Genomic DNA, 18,340 nt, shown 5'->3' on the forward strand with positions numbered 1-18,340 from the left:
ATTAAGCTTCAGGTTAGAAGATGAAATTAAAACCTTCCACAATAAACAAAAGTTAAAAGAATTCGCAGCTAGAAAACCATCTCTTCAAAAAATCCTTGGCAAAACATTACAGGAAGAGGAAATGGAAAACAACATTGAAAACCAACAATGGGAGGTAGGACAGTAAAGGGGGGAAAGTAGTCATAGAGGATAACAAATCAGGTTTAGTAACATCAATAAACAAATATGGATAGAAGAACAAACCATATCTCAATAATAACCCTAAATGTTAATGGCTTAAACTCACCAATTAAGAGACACAGGCTAGTAGAATGGATCAAAAAACAAGACCCAACAATATGCTGTCTACAGGAGACGCATTTGATAGGAAAAGATATACATAGACTGAAGGTGAAAGGTTGGGAAAAATCATATCACTCATATGGACCGCGGAAACAAGCAGGAGTGTCCATACTCATATCTAATAAAATAGATTTCAAGCCAAAGCTAATCAAAAGGGATATAGAAGGACACTTCATACTGCTCAAGGGAACCATACACCAACAAGACATAACAATCATAAATATATATGCCCCAAATAATGGTGCAGCTGTATTCATCAAGCAAACTCTTCTCAAGTTCAAGAGTCTAATAGACCAACATACAATAATCATGGGAGACTTCAACACACCTCTCTCACCACTGGACAGATCTTCCAAACAAAAGTTAAATAAGGAAACTATAGAACTCAATAACACAATTAACAACCTAGACTTAATTGACATATATAGACTATACCACCCAACATCAAGTAGCTACACTTTTTTCTCAGCAGCACATGGAACCTTCTCAAAAATAGACCATATACTATGTCACAGGGCAACTCTTAGACAATACAAAGGGGTAGAGATAATACCATGCATCTTATCTGATCATAATGGAATGAAACTGAAAATCAATGATAAAAGAAGAAAGGAAAAAGCAAGCATCACCTGGAGAATGAACAATAGGTTGCTGAGTGATCAATGGGTTTTAGAAGACATCAAGGAGGAAATTAAAAAATTCCTAGAGTTAAATGAAAACACAGACACAACATATCGGAATCTATGGGACACATTGAAAGCAGTTCTAAGAGGAAAATTCATTGCTTGGAGTTCATTCCTCAAAAAAAGAAAAAACCAACAAATAAATGATCTCATACTTCATCTCAAAATCCTAGAAAAAGAAGAGCAAAACAACAGCAAAAGAAGTAGAAGGCAAGAAATAATTAAAATCAGAGCTGAAATTAATGAAATTGAAACAAAAGAAACAATTGAAAAAATTGACAAAACTAAAAGCTGGTTCTTTGAAAAAATAAATAAAATTGACAGACCCTTAGCCATGCTAACGAAGAGAAGAAGAGAGAGAACCCAAATTACTAGCATACGGGATGAAAAAGGCAATATCACAACAGACACTTCAGAAATACAGAAGATAATCAGAAATTACTTTGAATCCTTATACTCCAATAAAATAGAAGATAGTGAAGGCATAGATAAATTCCTTGAGTCCTATGATCTGCCCAGATTGAGCCAGGAGGATATAGACAACCTAAACAGACCAATAACAATAGAGGAAATAGAAGAAACCATCAAAAGACTACCAACTAAGAAAAGCCCAGGACCGGATGGGTATACAGCAGAGTTTTACAAAACCTTTAAAGAGGAACTAACACCAATACTTTTCAAGCTATTTCAGGAAATAGAAAAAGAGGGAGAACTTCCAAATTCATTCTACGATGCCAACATCACCCTGATTCCGAAACCAGACAAAGACACATCAAAGAAGGAAAACTACAGACCAATATCTCTAATGAACCTTGACGCAAAAATCCTCAATAAAATTCTGGCGAATCGGATTCAAATACATATCAAAAAAATTATACATCATGATCAAGTAGGATTCATCCCTGGGATGCAAGGCTGGTTTAATATACGGAAATCAATAAATGTTATTCACCACATCAATAGACTTAAAAATAAGAACCATATGATCATCTCAATAGATGCAGAAAAAGCATTCGACAAAGTACAGCATCCCTTTATGTTCAAAACGCTAGAAAAATTAGGGATAACAGGATCATACCTCAACATTGTAAAAGCAATCTATGATAAGCCACAGGCCAGCATCATTCTGAATGGAGAAAAATTGAAGGCATTCCCTCTAAGATCTGGTACAAGACAGGGATGCCCTCTCTCACCACTTCTGTTCAACATAGTCCTCGAAACACTGGCCAGAGCAATTAGACAGTCAAAAGAAATTAAAGGCATAAAAATAGGAAAAGAAGAACTTAAATTATCACTATTTGCAGATGATATGATTCTATACCTAGCAGACCCAAAAGAGTCTACAAAGAAGCTATTAGAGCTAATAAATGAATTCAGCAAAGTGGCAGGATATAAGATCAACACGCATAAATCAAAGGCGTTCCTGTATATGAGCGACAAATCCTCTGAAATGGAAATGAGGACAACTACTCCATTCACAATATCCCCCCAAAAAATAAAATACTTGGGAATCAACCTAACAAAAGAGGTGAAAGATTTATACAATGAAAATTACAGAACCCTAAAGAAAGACATAGAAGAAGACCTTAGAAGATGGAAAAACATACCCTGCTCATGGATAGGCAGAACTAACATCATCAAAATGGCGATATTACCAAAAGTTCTCTATAAGTTCAATGCAATGCCAATCAAAATCCCAACAGCATATCTTGTAGAAATAGATAAAAGAATCATGAAATTCATATGGAATAATAAAAGACCCAGAATAGCAAAAACAATACTAAGCAGGAAGTGTGAATCAGGCGGTATAGCGATACCAGACTTCAAGCTATACTACAGAGCAATAGTAACAAAAACAGCATGGTACTGGTACCAAAACAGGCGGGTGGACCAATGGTACAGAATAGAGGACACAGTAACTAATCCACAAAACTACAACTATCTTATTTTTGATAAAGGGGCTAAAAGCATGCAATGGAGGAAGGATAGCATCTTCAACAAATGGTGCTGGGAAAACTGGAAATCCATTTGCACCAAAATGAATCTGAATCCCTATCTCTCGCCGTGCACAAAAGTTAACTCAAAATGGATCAAGGAGCTTGATATTAAATCAGAGACATGGCATCTGATAGAAGAAAAAGTTGGTTATGATCTACACGCTGTGGGATCGGGCTCCAAATTCCTCAATAGGACACCCATAGCGCTAGAGTTAACAAATAGAATCAACAAATGGGACTTACTCAAACTAAAAAGTTTTTTCTCAGCAAAAGAAACAATAAGAGAGATAAATAGGGAGCCTACATCCTGGGAACAAATCTTTACTCCACACACTTCAGATAGAGCCCTAATAACCAGAATATACAAAGAACTCAAAAAATTAGACAATAAGATAACAAATAACCCAATCAATAAATGGGCCAAGGACCTGAACAGACACTTCTCAGAGGAGGACATACAATCAATCAACAAGTACATGAAAAAATGCTCACCATCGCTAGCAGTCAGAGAAATGCAAATCAAAACTACCCTAAGATACCATCTCACTCCAGTAAGACTGGCAGCCATTCGGAAGTCAAACAACAATAAGTGCTGGAGAGGATGCGGGGAAAAGGGCACTCTTGTTCATTGCTGGTGGGACTGCAAATTGGTGCAGCCAATTTGGAAAGCAGTATGGAGATTTCTCGGAAAGCTGGGAATGGAACCACCATTTGACCCAGCTATTCCCCTTCTCGGTCTATTCCCTAAAGCCCTAACAAGAGCATGCTACAGGGACACTGCTACATCGATGTTCATAGCAGCTCAATTCACGATAGCAAGACTGTGGAACCAGCCTAGATGCCCTTCAATAGATGAATGGATAAAAAAAATGTGGCATTTATACACTATGGAGTATTACTCTGCATTAAAAAATGACAAAATTATAGAATTTGGAGGGAAATGGATGGCATTAGAGCAGATTATGCTAAGTGAAGCTAGTCAATCTTTAAAAAACAAATACCAAATGACTCCTTTGATATAAGGGGTGTAAACAAGGACAGGGTAGGGACGAAGAGCTTGAGAAGAATATGTACAGTAAACAGGGATGAGAGATGGGAGGGAAAGGGAGTGAGAAGGGAAATTGCATGGAAATGGAAGGCGATCCTCAGGGTTATACAAAATGTCATATAAGAGGTAAGGAGGGGTAAGTCAAGAGAATACAAATGGAAGACATGATTTACAGTAGAAGGGGTAGAGAGAGAAAAGGGGAGGGGAGGGGAGGGGAGGGGAGGGGGGATAGTAGACAATAGGACAGACAGCAGAATACATCAGACACTAGAAAGGCAATATGTCAATCAATGGAAGGGTAACTGATGTGATACAGCAATTTGTATACGGGGTAAAAGCAGGAGTTCATAATCCACTTGAATCAAACCGTGTAATATGATGTATTAAGAACTATGTAATGTTATGAACGACCAATAAAAAAAAAAAAAAAAAAAAAAAAAAAAAAAAAGTGATAGCAAAGGGTCACTTTATTTTTAAATGTTCTGATAATTCTCCAAGAGTTTGTTCATTATTAAGTCACATGCAGATTATGTGGTATCACAGGCTTTTAGAAATCTGTCTTTTCTATTGTGGTAGTAGGGGTGGAACCCAAGGCCTCAAACAGGCTAGGCAAGTACTCTTCCACTAAGCAATACCCCCAGCCCTTAGAAATAATTTCTAAAGCTATTTACTCCAAAATCTTTTTATTATTGAAGACACTGAAACCTATATTTGTTAAGGACTGTACAACGTAAATAGAAGTTATTAGCAAGGATTATGGAAAGTCAGGCCTGGGTTTAACTTCCAATGTTTATGAATTCTGACAATTATGAGTACTGTTATTAGATTTACATTATAAATAAAGGAATTGCTTAACCTTAGTTTGTTCACCCACATAATGCAACTGATAATACCTTTTTCATCAAGTTCCTAGACAGATGAAGTTATATTTAGCACCAAATCTCAAACAATAAAAATGGAGAAAAACAAGGAGTTAAGAAGTTTAGCACAAAACTTTTTTTGTTTTAAGTTAACCATAAAAAAACCACACAGAACAAATAATCCAATAATGACAAGACTGAAAAAGGGATGCCTAGGTAAAATAAAATTAAGAGAAAGTTATAAATGAAAGATGAAGTATAAAGGAAACAAAAATAATTTTACTAAGTCCAAGACATAGGAAAGATAGGTATGACATAAAGAAAATCCCCTTATAATGAGCAGACTAGACTTGCTGGGGTCTACCAGGAGCCCCTTATGAACTCCCAGAAGCCATGTTAGTTGATCTCCAAGTCTCCAGCTCTTTAAACTCTTATTTTGCCAAAACAAAATATTCCTATATCTTTGACTTGCTTTGCTCCTAGTTCATCTCTCAGAAAGAAGAAAATGCAGAATGAGTGTTTGGCATCTCAGTATGAGGAATGAGGATAGGGAGGGGTTTATTGTGAAGTGGTAATGTGAAGACCAAGGACAACACTGAATAAAGTATAAGCAAATCTCTCACAACAGTTTTAGAAACACCAATAAAATTCATGAAGTGATGGAAAATGTAAACACAAAATTCTGATTCTGCAATTTCAAGTAATTCTGAAAGGAAAGGAAAAGAGGTCAGGAGGGCAGAGAGAGGAGAGGGGAGCATTGAAAAGAGGGGAGGAGGGAAGGAGAGAGGGAGGAGTAGGGAGGGAAAAAGAGAAGGAAAGGAGAGAAATGCTCAAGGCGCAGAGATCTTACATAGAAAGATACACATTGAATACAAATTTTCAAAGGACACACAGGAAAAAGGGAAGAAGCACATATTATGGGTGGTAAACATAAGAGAATAACAAAACTACTACCAAAGCATCAGGTAGATGAAGAACTAAAAGCTGAGGTTGTAAGAAGCTCTAAAGACAGGAGGTCTCAGCCGGCTCAGCCTGGGTTTCACCACACCTTCCCCTTCAAACTACTCCTAACTTCCAATCTCCCATTTCCTAACCACCACCACCAGCGGGGAGGGATTGACTGGCTTCTGGTCAAAGACCTGCCCCTAACCCTGGGACCCTGAGCAAGCTATACTACTTCTTTGAACTTGAGCATACTCATCAGCAAGCCTGGGGTGAATCATAGTTCCAACCCCTCAGGTTCCTGATGGTCAGGAAGTGAGATGCGCAGCCTCAGCCACAGATGCAAAGGAGTACAGATCTCTTCAATGGCCAGAAGGCACCTGAATGAATGTGAGCTTTTTTTGTCACCTCTTCCAAGTACACTGATGGAGGACACTTTCCAGCTAAGCTGATGGTATCAAGGCCTACCATTCATTGCAACAACTTTAGTTGGGGGGGTGGGGGTGTCTAATTGGATATTAGTAAAATATGCCTATAAACAAATATAATAGGGATAATAAATATGTTCTTTTCTGAAAGTTAGTTAGATGGTTTTGAGATTCTTATAACTGATTAGAAAGAAAATCTTCATTTTTACTCTTTGAACTATGATTTAATGCTATAACATTTGATCTGAAATATGACTTTCAAGACTTATTTAAGAAATAATAACAAGATCCATAAATTAACTTCTCATGTGGTATAGTCCCAAATTATATAATGAAGACCAAATACCACCTAAAAATCTAATCAAAAGCAAACAGTCTAGTTTGACAAGGGACTCGGTTACAAAGTGGCCTTAACTCTAGCTCTTAGATACCCCACGTGCTAAGTTTCAATGCTATAATTTATTTGAAGGAATATTTACCATTGTGTTTCAACTGAACTAAAATGTGCATTCATTCATTCACCCATCCTAAGGTATGTACTGTGCTTCAACTGCACACCAGGTCAGAGTATGTACCTGGCAGGAGAAGGGCTCACAGCCTGGCCTCAGGCCCACAGGTTTCTTGTTCCACTGGTGAGTGAAACATCTTCCTTCTAGATACCTAACTGCTTTAGAGATCAAGTGTAGAAGCACAAAGCCACTCATTCCACACATTCCTTTTACTTGAAGGAATTAATATTCCTAAATACAATTATTTTTAAAAATCATAAGATAGGTTCAGTATGAGTGAGGTAGAAATTCAGGAATACAGAAAAAGAAAGGCATATTGAGTCTCAAGAAAGAAGTACCCATGAGCCCTTACAAAAACCCATGAACTGTCAAAATGTAAAATAAGAAAGTAGGTAAGCAACCCAACTCAAATCCTTAGTCCATGACCTAGGCTCCTGTCCTTGCCTGCAAAATGTAACATGCCAGGAGGGCAATACATAAACACAGGAAACACTGGCACAAAATTATGTAGATTCCACTTCTAGTTCAGCCCCTATCCATTGTTCCTCTATAATTATTAACACCCTACAACAAGGGTGTGCTGCTTCTCACTTTGGAGATTGTCCCCATTATCTCTTGAATATGCATTCCTTGCTTTTTAGTATCAAGACAGCCCATATTCCCCTCTTAATGTTTATCTCCTTTCCTAAATAAATGTGTCTGTGTCTTGGACTGGCACATTCGGAAATTCTTTTCTGTCACATATGCCAAGGACCCCATTTGTCCTGAGTTGAGGTCCCATCTCTGGAAAGAACTCTTGTGACATAAGCATCTTCAGACACTGTTTTACATTATGCAAAGTCATGTGCATATGCAATCCATTACCTTGCTACTGCTTCTTTTATTAACTTTGAAAAATCCCAGAAATTTTTTCTTCTCATCTGTCTCATCATTGCCAAGTGATGATTTTCTAAATGTTTCTGGGGGGGAAAAAAGACATACTAAGTTATTTTTCAACATTTGAAATAAGAGATTAAATACTTTTAAAAATCTTAAGTAAACCCTTTATTCTTAAGCTGTTAGTTCTTCTACAGGGGTAAATCACCAACTCTTTCTTGGAGCCACATCAAAGCTCTAAGACCAATTTAGGAAAGCATTTAAAGGTCTTACATTTTTTTTGAGGTAGAATTGTCTCTGGTATGCTTAGACCCTTGTGGATACTAAAAAATAAATAAGTAAGTAAATCAACAAAACTTCTAGGGAAGTGCTATCAATAGAAAGCTAATATGAACCATAAATGTAATTTTATGTTTGCTAGTAGCAGCATTAAAAACGATGAAATTAATTTTCACTATACATTCATTTGATTCAATATATATAAAATATTATTTTTCACATAATGAATATCAGAGCTATTGATATTTTACATTTCTTTTGATGTAATCCAATGTTTGCCTCAGGATGATAGTACATCTCTGCTTGAACTGAACACCTTGAAGTGTCCAAGAGCCACATGTGGCCTGTGGCTGCCCAATTAACCAGCACGGCTCCAAAGACTATGCCTTTAGTGTAAAACATCTGCTTTAAGAACCATCAGTGAGGTAAAAATGCTAACCAAAAATAAATCCAGAGTCTTCCTTTTCATTTCTAGAACATGGAATACCAGTGATAGTTTACCCAGGTGGTGTTTGAAACAATCACATCAGATCTCCAGGACACTCATTTCCAGATTTTCTTTCCACTGTTGTAGTCATAATATTTTCCTTTTAAGCTACATTCCCTAGTAAACCAATTGTTTTCTTCATCTTCTTTTACTTAATTTATTTAGTGATTAATTGATTGTTGAGCTCTAAGCCCTTGATCTCTCTTTCTTGGTGTTTTCTTCCTCAGGATTTTTAGAGCTAGGATGGGCTCCTTTTTAGCTATAGAAGAGGACAATAAAGCCTAGACTTGGCAGGCAGCAGATCAGCAATCAAGGGTGGTTCTCATGAGGTAGGACAAGAGGCATCAGCATCACAGAAACCTGTGAGAGATAAAATCCTCAGGCCAGTTCCAGACATCCAGAATCAGAAACTCTGGGAGAGTTTCCAACACTGTTTAAAAAACAACAAAGTGAGATCTGAGGGACACCTGAAAAGTCAGTGTAAAGGTACAGAGACATACATGTGAGGCACAACTGGACAAACGGTTTAGTCTCTCCAAGCCTCAGTTTATTCATCTGCAGGTTGGGGGTGACTATGCTCATCATGAGGAACTGTGTTAGTCACTAGCATACACAGCTCTATCTCGACTACTGATTATTATCACTCACTGATTTGCTTGCAAAGGCTATTCTATGGCTGTGCCATTTATTCATCCATACTTCTCTTCCAGGGCATACAGACATGACAATATGAGGGAAAACTAAGGTGTTCCTGAAGGACAAAAAGATGAATTTTCCCATATCACTGCCAACTGCTAGACAGCAAGACCTCTAATCCACTAGTGGAAAAATCATGGACTGGGATATTACATACCTACTATCAGTACATCAGCCAACCCAAACATGGTAAACATTCATTAACTTCTTTATCTGCTAATGTATAATTGCATATTTGAGGTAGAGAAGAGACATAAAAGTAGGTGCATTAATAAAATATGCATGACCATTAAGGCCATCTACCCAACAAAGCAGAAACCAAGTGTACATGTTCTTTAAACCAATCTGTAGAGAACAATGGCTCCTGTATAGCTCACCAGGGTCAGGGATCTGGATTACATGCAAGGCTCTAACCAAGGAGATTAGTGGGCAGCACATCATGCAACATCCAAACCAGAGGACCCATATCACAAGATGCAACTACACAGACAAATGCATGTGCACACACACACTTGAAGGTCACACAAAAACCTTTTACTAAGGTTACAGTAGAAGATAAATTAGCCATTAAGATAAATATACCATAGAATAATACCATATCTAAACTATAGCATAAATTAATACGTATATTTCTAGTCTATATGGTTTCTACAATTGAATGGTGTGTGACATGGATATATTAAAATGGATGATAATGTAGTACCCAAAAATTAAATGAGAACGTGTTACTAGCACACAGGCCATATTACACCAACCACAAAAATAATAAGACTAGGAGCTGGGGTTGTGGTTCAGTGGCAGAGTGCTTGCCTAGCAAGTGTTAGGCACTATGTTCAATCTTCAGCACCACATAAAAACAAATAAATAAATGTATTATGTCCATCTACAACTAAAAACAAAATTTTTTAAAAATAGACCATTCCAGAAAACTGCAATGAAATTGAACCTCTTGTTTCTATCCCTGAACAGGAATAATGGCTGGTCACAAGACTGTGGTAGCTTGGCTCCAGAACTGAGAGTGGGGAGGCACATATCAAGCTGTTAGAGCCTATGGCTACGTGAATGTGGTGGCAGGGGCTCAAAACTCACAGTCCTGAGCTGGGGTCTAGAGCACACAGTCTATTTTTAGAGCACAGGCTCCTGAGAAACTCCTGAGGCTCAGGAGTCATGGAAGAAGGGTGGGTTTAGAGCAAAGCAAGAGAACTCAGGACTTACATCAGGCAGAATATCTATAGGAAGCTATGCTGTCAGAACAGCATAAACAACAAATACATAGTTCAGCCTGGAGAACATACACATTTAAGACCTAGAATCCACAGTTTCCAAGGATGATCATTTGAGCATAAAATTTATTTTGTTTGAATGTAGTCTATTTTATAAGAAATTAAACATCAATGAAAGTATTTTGCAGGGATCATATTTAATTTATAAGAAAGGACTTCCTGTTTGGAAGCACTAAAATTATTTCAGGAAATGATAAAGAGGAACTGAGGGGTACAAGGGGTATAGAAAACTGAAGGAAGTCTGAAAGACCAACTAGTCCAAATCATTCATTTGTCAAGAAGAGAACATAAAATCAGGGCAGTTCAGTGGCCAGAAAACAAGACTACTGAGCAGCACATGGAAAAGGAAGACCCATGGGCATTCTAAGTTTCAGCCACATCATTAGGCTACCTGCACTCAGGGTAATAAAAAAAAGCCCTTCAGTTCACCTTGTCCCAATCCTTAGTCAGTCCAAACCCCCAAGTAGAATCATTCAATAACAACTCCTGCCTTCATATATGTGAGTGTCCTGCTCACAACAACTGCTTTTTCATGGTGTTTCTTAACAAAGAATGCTTATCTTTTAAACCTCCTTCTGTATTATTGATGAAGTACATCAATTACAGATCAGAACATCAAGGATGTCTCCAGACCAATGCTGAGTTTCTTTCAAAAAGTTTTATTTCTGGAAATAAAATCTACTGTTAATTACTGTAACAAACATGGAAAAAATTCTGTAGAATGCAAAGATCCTGGGATTCTAACAAACTTTTTGCATGAATATATAAATATATGTATAACTATATATATATATATATATATATATGTGTGTGTGTGTGTGTGTGTGTTCAAGAAAATACCATATATATGCATATGTATATGTTTAGTATGTATGTGTGTATGTATGTGTGTATCTGTGTGTATATGTATGTGTAAAAAGAGGTGGAGAAAGAAAAAAGATTTCTAAGAAATAGGTGTCAAAATACATGCTAAATCTGGACTAATCATTTGCATAGTTGCTATAATAGCAAAAGTTAATACTGAAAATTCTGCTGCATGCAGGATGGTCCTGGAGGACAGGTAAGCTCATAGATAATACAGGCAAGCAGAAATAAAAATACATCAGTGCTCTTTTAGCACCTATCACTTCTGCTCTGACCTGAAGTTGTGGGCAATAGAATGTGCTACAACACCCTCCCTCATTATTTACCAATTAGAGGCTCACAGCAAATTCTCACACAAGGGACATTCTTCTCTGAACTAACCAGGGAACAAAGAAATCAAACCATAACCTTGTGTCAACCAGGCAAGACTCACATCCCCAGAGGTGTTGCAAGCCATACTCATTTCCTTCAAGTCTCACACAAAAACATCACCTCCATGCATCTTCCTAGCTCAGAGCCATGCAAAGTACAGCCCTGCAGGCTCACTGTACCTCTGAAACTCAGGGAAGGCTCGGACTGAGTTTTGGTCAGAAGAACTAGAAAAGGCAGGAAAGAGAAAGTGAGGACCAGCTTGTAGACCTGAGCTACACCCTACGGAGCCCTGGCCTCTCCTAAAGCCTTGGATGGACTTACAGATGTGCATGTGGCAGTGTCAAGGCCTGATGTGAGGCTGGTGCCTGCCTCTCCAGGTCTGTCCTCCCAAGGACCTGCAGCTGTGCAGGCTGCTTGGCCTACTTGTGGACATAGGTGGCAGCAAAGCCTCAGGCTTTTTCAAGATACCACTCACTGCCTGGGATTCCAGAGGAGGGCAGGCTTTTGCCAGCAGAGTCGCTCTTCCTTCCCACACCAGCTGTCCTCTGGGATCTCCAGCATCTGCAGGGCTAGGGAGGAGCAGGTGGCCATCCTGAGTGTAAATTAAGAGACACAAAGGAGAGGCTGTTCCATCAGGCCCTGGAAGTCCTTCCAGTTCAGCTACAAAATAGAAAGGGAACCTCAGGGACCCCTCTGGAAGACTTTCTTTTCTTTTAAGATGTGAAGGTGTGTGGTTAATAGGAAGATGTGAAGGCGTGTGGCAGGGATGATTATCAAGCACTGACAACTAGCCTAATCTAGGTTAAAGGAAATCAACCTGGTCATGGGGTTGGAACATGTCTTTCCCATGAGTTGGGGAAATGAGAGTAGGATTTAGGGTTTAAGAGCAGCTAGTTCCCTCAAAGACAGAAGTGCTTCAAAATCCAAATTGGTTGCACCATGTGTCCTGATGCATGGCCCTGCCTGTGAATCACAAAACACAAAATCACAAGGTGTCAGCCTGCTGACACATTGGAGGGCTTTGACTCTCATGTGGAGATATTCACGGGCCTGCAGGGTCCTCTGCTTAACAGAAAGGCAGATTTTGTATGACTTCTTTAGTAACCATATTCTATGCCTTTCAAGATGTATCCAACTGTGGGAATATAATGGAAACACTCATTTTTGAAACCCTTTTGCTTTTAGCTTCCTAAATGTAGCTTTTTCCATTTCTTTTTCTTTTTTTTTCTTTCTTGTCTTACCAAATGAAAGCCCTGTTTTCAGTCACATAAACCAAAATAAAATAAAGCAGATATATTCAAACAATATACACACAGTAACCCAGTCTGTGTGGCTGATGCTGAAGTATTACTGTCTGTTTAAAAAAGATACTGGACAGCTTAGCATGTGCGAGGCTCTGGCTTCAATCCCAACACCACCAAAAAAAAAAAAAAAAAAAATACTGGACAAAACACAACACAATTATTCTCAAATGTCATAGAAAGTATTTTTTTAAGGGAATAAATAGCCCATGTATTTTATACCCCATGTGACCAAAACCCTCTCTTAACTGTCAAATAAGACCCAAGGACTCAGAAACTAGGCTGATTTGGGAGGAGGTATAGACTGGAGAGGAATCTCACTTATGACCATTGATTTCACAATACCTTTGGCAATAAGAAATAGTACAGGGTGGATTTGTGGATTTGCTTTTTCTTTTTTTTCTGGGGTGAAGTGGGGTGTAGGGTGGGTGGGTTGGTCCTGGGGATTGAACCTAAGGTTCAATCTTTACTGCTGAGCTACTTTTCTAACCCTTATTATTTAGTTTTTGAGACAGGGCCCTACTGAGTTGCTGAGGATCTCACTAAGTTGTCAAGGCTAGCCTTGAACTTAGGGTCCTCTTGCCTCAGCTTCTCAAATTGCTGGGATTACAGACATGAACCACTGTGCCCAGCTGAAACAAACAAACAAACAAACAAACAAACAAAAAAAAAAAAAACAGAAACCATTTTTACTGAAAGAAATAAGGGAAAAAAATAGGTATAGAAAAAAAAGAACAAATCATGAAAAGCTTTATTATACATTTATTTTAAAAATCTAGCCTACTTAATATTTTTGGAACAAATAAAATGGCCATCAGTTATCAAATGACGCTCATTAAAACAGAAAAACAGAAACTTTAATGAAGTTCATTTTAAAAATTGTAGGGTTGAGAATTATAAATTATCTTTTTGCCTGAGAGTGGTGTAGCTACATAGTCAACTCTTTTTATCAATCAGAAAAATCTGCTTACATAATATATTTATGTCTGTACCAACAGCAACCTAGGGACTGCCAATCACCAATGGCTCTAATTGTGACTCATGCTAAGGTACCAAAATGACATCACAGTAAGATATATGGCAATGAGGGTAAGGAATCTAAGAGGGTACCTAAAGCTGTCTTCAGGAATTGATCTCATGGACTGTAATTTGGTCAGTTTAAGAGAATAGCTAAATGCATTTTGACACTGGTCTTGATATAAGCACTATTTGAAACCTGGGAGCAGCAATGAAAACTGAAAAGAAAAATCAACACTATGTTTATGTGGTTTTTGCAGGGTTAGAGCAGAAGGTCTAATCTCTCCTCACCTATTTATGCTTTTACTTATGCTGACATTCACAAAGAGACAGAACGTAAAAGTTGTAACTGGAAGGAAAGAGGCATAATCACAGTGGAGGGGAATAAAAACAGCCAGATTTCTTTTGCAGGCCAAAGTTCTCTTTTGCCCACATCAGCCCTGGACAAAATTTTGAGTTGGCTATCACTTCACATATCCATCTCCATCTAGTACTATAGAGAGTCACAAGGAGAGGGAGCAGGCTACAAGCAGGGTGTGTAGAGCACAGCAGGGTCTCACCTCTTCTATTGTCCCAGGCATAAAGTTCCTTTATCCCCAACTCATTCAAGGACTTGGATAGCTCCAGTTCCTCTCCGGCAACATTGTCCCTCAGCAGAATCACGTGATCTGGGCTGACCTCACACTTTGCACAAATGACTGGCAGAATATTCTGGAGTGGCACATCTGGGCTCACCCGCACAACAGCTTTTTGTGTTCGAAGGTAATTCACTACCAAACGCACAGATTTCTGGAAGAATAAATCAGAGACAAAGAATTCTATGAGCAACCTCTTCCCACAATAGCTCCAACTTCTGTTTTAAATTTAGAATTAACAGGATTTTGTGCAGCTCTAATCCTTCTTCCATAAATTCAGTGAGTCACAAGGGAAATGGAATAATGAATAGTGAAAAATAAATGTCCAGAATAATGGATTTATCTTATAGAGTTTCTCTTACTAATTAACAAGCTGCTAGACAACATAGGGAAATGGATGTCAGTGAGGGCTCTAAATTTAAAAACCAATACATATACTGCCTTTCAAAGACTCTGACCAGATTTGAACATAAATATATATCTTTCTAAAGGAAAATAGTTTGGAAGTAGAATGAATAATTTCATTAAAAGAAAAAAATCCCACTAAACAAAACATAAAATTTTCAAGAAGCCAAAGTGTTCATATAAATATATGAATATTTATGTACATATGTATTTATATAAATAATAAGGCACCATATGCATACATGTGTAAGAGTATGTAAATAGATGTGTATTTATATATGTATGTGTTCACACACACACACACACACACACACACACACGCGGAGTATACACATATTTTCAGCCAGAAACAGAGTCTAACTTTTTCAAATACCATACATACAATCAAGAAGAAAACAATAAATTTGACTAAGGCCAATTCTAAATGACTGCAGATAAAGTAGCCCACCAAAAAAACTATAGTATTTAAAGTTTCACTCAGTTTACTGTAATTCAGCCTTCCTGATCACAGCATAGTACAAGGGCACTAAGAAAGTGATCAGAGTAAACATGAGTTGCACAGAGTGACTGAGAAAAGATTTAGGCTCCTTTCTGGTCTGAGTGGCAGGGCTTAGTGGCCATAATAGTGACAGAATGTAGGAAGAAAGAAGAAAAGGAGGAAAGATGAAATTCTCATCAGCTTTCTCAAAGAAGACTCATGCTCATACCCTGGGCCTAACTATCCCTAAGGACTAAGAACGTGAGGGAAGCCACAGGGTTCTTTTGGGTTGAACATTGATTTTTATTTGAAGAATAAGGGAAAATTTTCTTTGGATATAGAAGGACAACAATTAGAATTCATTTTTTATTTGTCTTTTAGTATATTAAGATAATACATAATAGTGGGGCCTATTTTGACATATTCATTTAAGCATAAATCAGTTTTCTCTATTTCAATCCCCAATATTATCCTCTTTCCTCCTCTCCTCCCTCCCACTGTTCCCCTTTAACAATAAGAATTTATTAATAATTGAAATCTAGAAAGTCAAAGGAGACAAACTGTTGGCCACATTTTAAAAGCAAGGAAATTCAGATCTTCCAAGAATCTGAAAGAATGAAGTGGAACTACTTTTAGCTGGACTGAAAGATCCATGGCAAAACCTTATTAGTACAATGAGAAACAAATTAATTTTAATCAACAATCAAAAGGCTGCATAAAGCTGTGTATATAAGATATTCTTCAAATGCAATGAGTAAATATTTCTGACAACAATTTTTTCAAAAAGACTCTCTCCCTCACCCCCAGGAGATGGTAGAGTCTTTTTTTCCCCTTTTTTTCCATACTAGTAATTGAAATCAGTGGCTCTCTAACCATTAATCTACATCCCAAGCAACCCTCACACCACTTTTTTTTTTTTTTTTGAAACAGGGTCTCACAAGTTGATAAGGCTGGTCTCAAATTTATGATCCTCCTGCCTCTGCCTTCCAAGTGCTGGGATCATAGGTGTGTGCCACCATGACCAGCTGAGATGGTAAATCTTTTACAGATCTGAACTACTTCCTAGAGATGAAAGAACTCCAGAACTGCACAGTCCAAAATTGCACAGTCCAATTAATAGCCAATAGCTAACTAATTAAAATTCAATAACATTTAAAAAAAACAGTTTTTCATTCACACTAGCCATATTGCAAGTGCTCAAAATGTACATGTGCCCAGTGGCTCTTATATTGGGAAGTGTAGAATGTGGGGCCATTTCCAGCTTCAGAGACAGTTCTATTGGATAGCTGTGTTCTTCATTAATTCCTTTTCTATATATAATACATACAGGAGCAATTTTACAACAATGAACATTATTAAATTCTGGAAATTCTATCGCCTATAATAAACCCAGTGATTTGGCACCCTTTGCCCAGCATGGCAGCAGAAACCTCAGCCACAGCTTTCTGCATGTGGTATTTAGAAGAGCAAAGCAGGCTCTCCTCAGCATCTCCCACACACTCACTCATAGGCATGTGTCCATGTACATCCTCTCATCACACATAGGCATCTACTGACCTCAGGCACCTTAGGTGGGCCAGGCTTCACCTTTTCTTCAGGAACTTTTTCTTTCAGAAACACAGTGTGCACATTCAAGGTTCCAACCAAAGTATTTGGCTTAAAACTCAAAGGCTGTTGGGTTTCTGAAGACCGGATCTCAAGGGCATGGTGGGAAGGATTCAGGTGATTCTGAAGGCAAAGTTCAACCAATAGGTCCATCATTGCATGGCTGAAAACGGGAAAACAAATCATGATTATTAGGAATGTCTGCACTCTCCCTCTGCCTAGTTGAGTAAGGGCAGAAATGGGTGAGTGAGGAAATTAGACGTGCTTATAAACACAACACAGGCTCATTAATTTCTTATGCATGATTGTATAGCAATGTTACCCTTCTCAATGCTAATGAACAACATTGCTGAAAGAACAGAATCATAACAGATGATCAAAATCATAATAGCTGAGAAAAAAAGTTGTAAATCCATGAGTATGTTGAGTTGAATAATCTAAAGCCTGATAACACAAATCATACTACTTATAGGTACATGACACTAAATCAGTGATTTGTAAGTATAATGTATGAAGAAAAACTAGGCTTTAAGTTACAGAATTTGTTAAGCATTTATGAATAATAATGCACCAATGAATTGGGGAACTAGAAGAAATGCTGAACTCCTAGACACATGTAACCTACTAAAACTCAATCAAGGAAAAAAAAAAATCCTGAACAAATAACAAAGAAATTGACTCAGTAACCTTGCCAAAAAGAAAAGTCCTAAATCAAACATATTCAAAAGATTCTCCCAAATATTCAAAGAATAATGCCAAAGCTTCTTAACTCTTTCAAAAATTGAAAAAGAAATATTTTCAAACTTGTTTAATGTGGCCACCATCACCTTAATAACAAAGAGAGACTCCACAAAAAAACTTATAGGCAAATTTCCGTGAGGAACATGGATGCAAAATCCTCAATAAAATAATAACAAACAAAATTTAACACCACATTAAAAAGATTATATACCATGTTTCATCCAATTATTGGATGAAAGGATGCAGGAATGGTTCAACTCAGCCAATCAATCAATGTGATACATCACATTAACAAAACAAGCCTTATAAAAAGGCATAATCATCTTGATATAGGCAAACCATGTGACAAAATTCAACATCCATTCATAACTTAAAAACTGTCAACAAAATAGAAGGAACTAACTTCAACACTATCAAAACTATATGTGAAAAGCCCACAACTAACATCATATTCAAAGGGGAAAAAAACTTTTCCACTTAGATATTTATAAG

At 37.6% G+C, this 18,340-nt stretch overlaps 1 protein-coding gene across 2 annotated transcripts in view; it reads right to left on the bottom strand.

Annotated features, from left to right (window-relative positions):
• The window catches only part of Cobl (cordon-bleu WH2 repeat protein), a 268,552-nt gene that overhangs the window by 182,472 nt on the left and 67,740 nt on the right, over window positions 1–18,340 (bottom strand). For both annotated transcript variants that reach the window (XM_026403670.2, XM_026403669.2), the window contains exons 3-6: window positions 17,060–17,270; window positions 14,545–14,773; window positions 11,846–11,890; window positions 7,674–7,768 (exon numbers count right to left, since the gene is read on the bottom strand). In XM_026403670.2, the coding sequence (XP_026259455.2) occupies window positions 7,674–7,768; window positions 11,846–11,890; window positions 14,545–14,773; window positions 17,060–17,270 (580 nt within the window). The remainder of the gene's footprint in view (window positions 1–7,673; window positions 7,769–11,845; window positions 11,891–14,544; window positions 14,774–17,059; window positions 17,271–18,340) is intronic.

This window comes from Urocitellus parryii, chromosome 3 (assembly GCF_045843805.1).
Source record: "Urocitellus parryii isolate mUroPar1 chromosome 3, mUroPar1.hap1, whole genome shotgun sequence".
NCBI classification, from domain to species: Eukaryota; Metazoa; Chordata; class Mammalia; order Rodentia; family Sciuridae; genus Urocitellus; species Urocitellus parryii.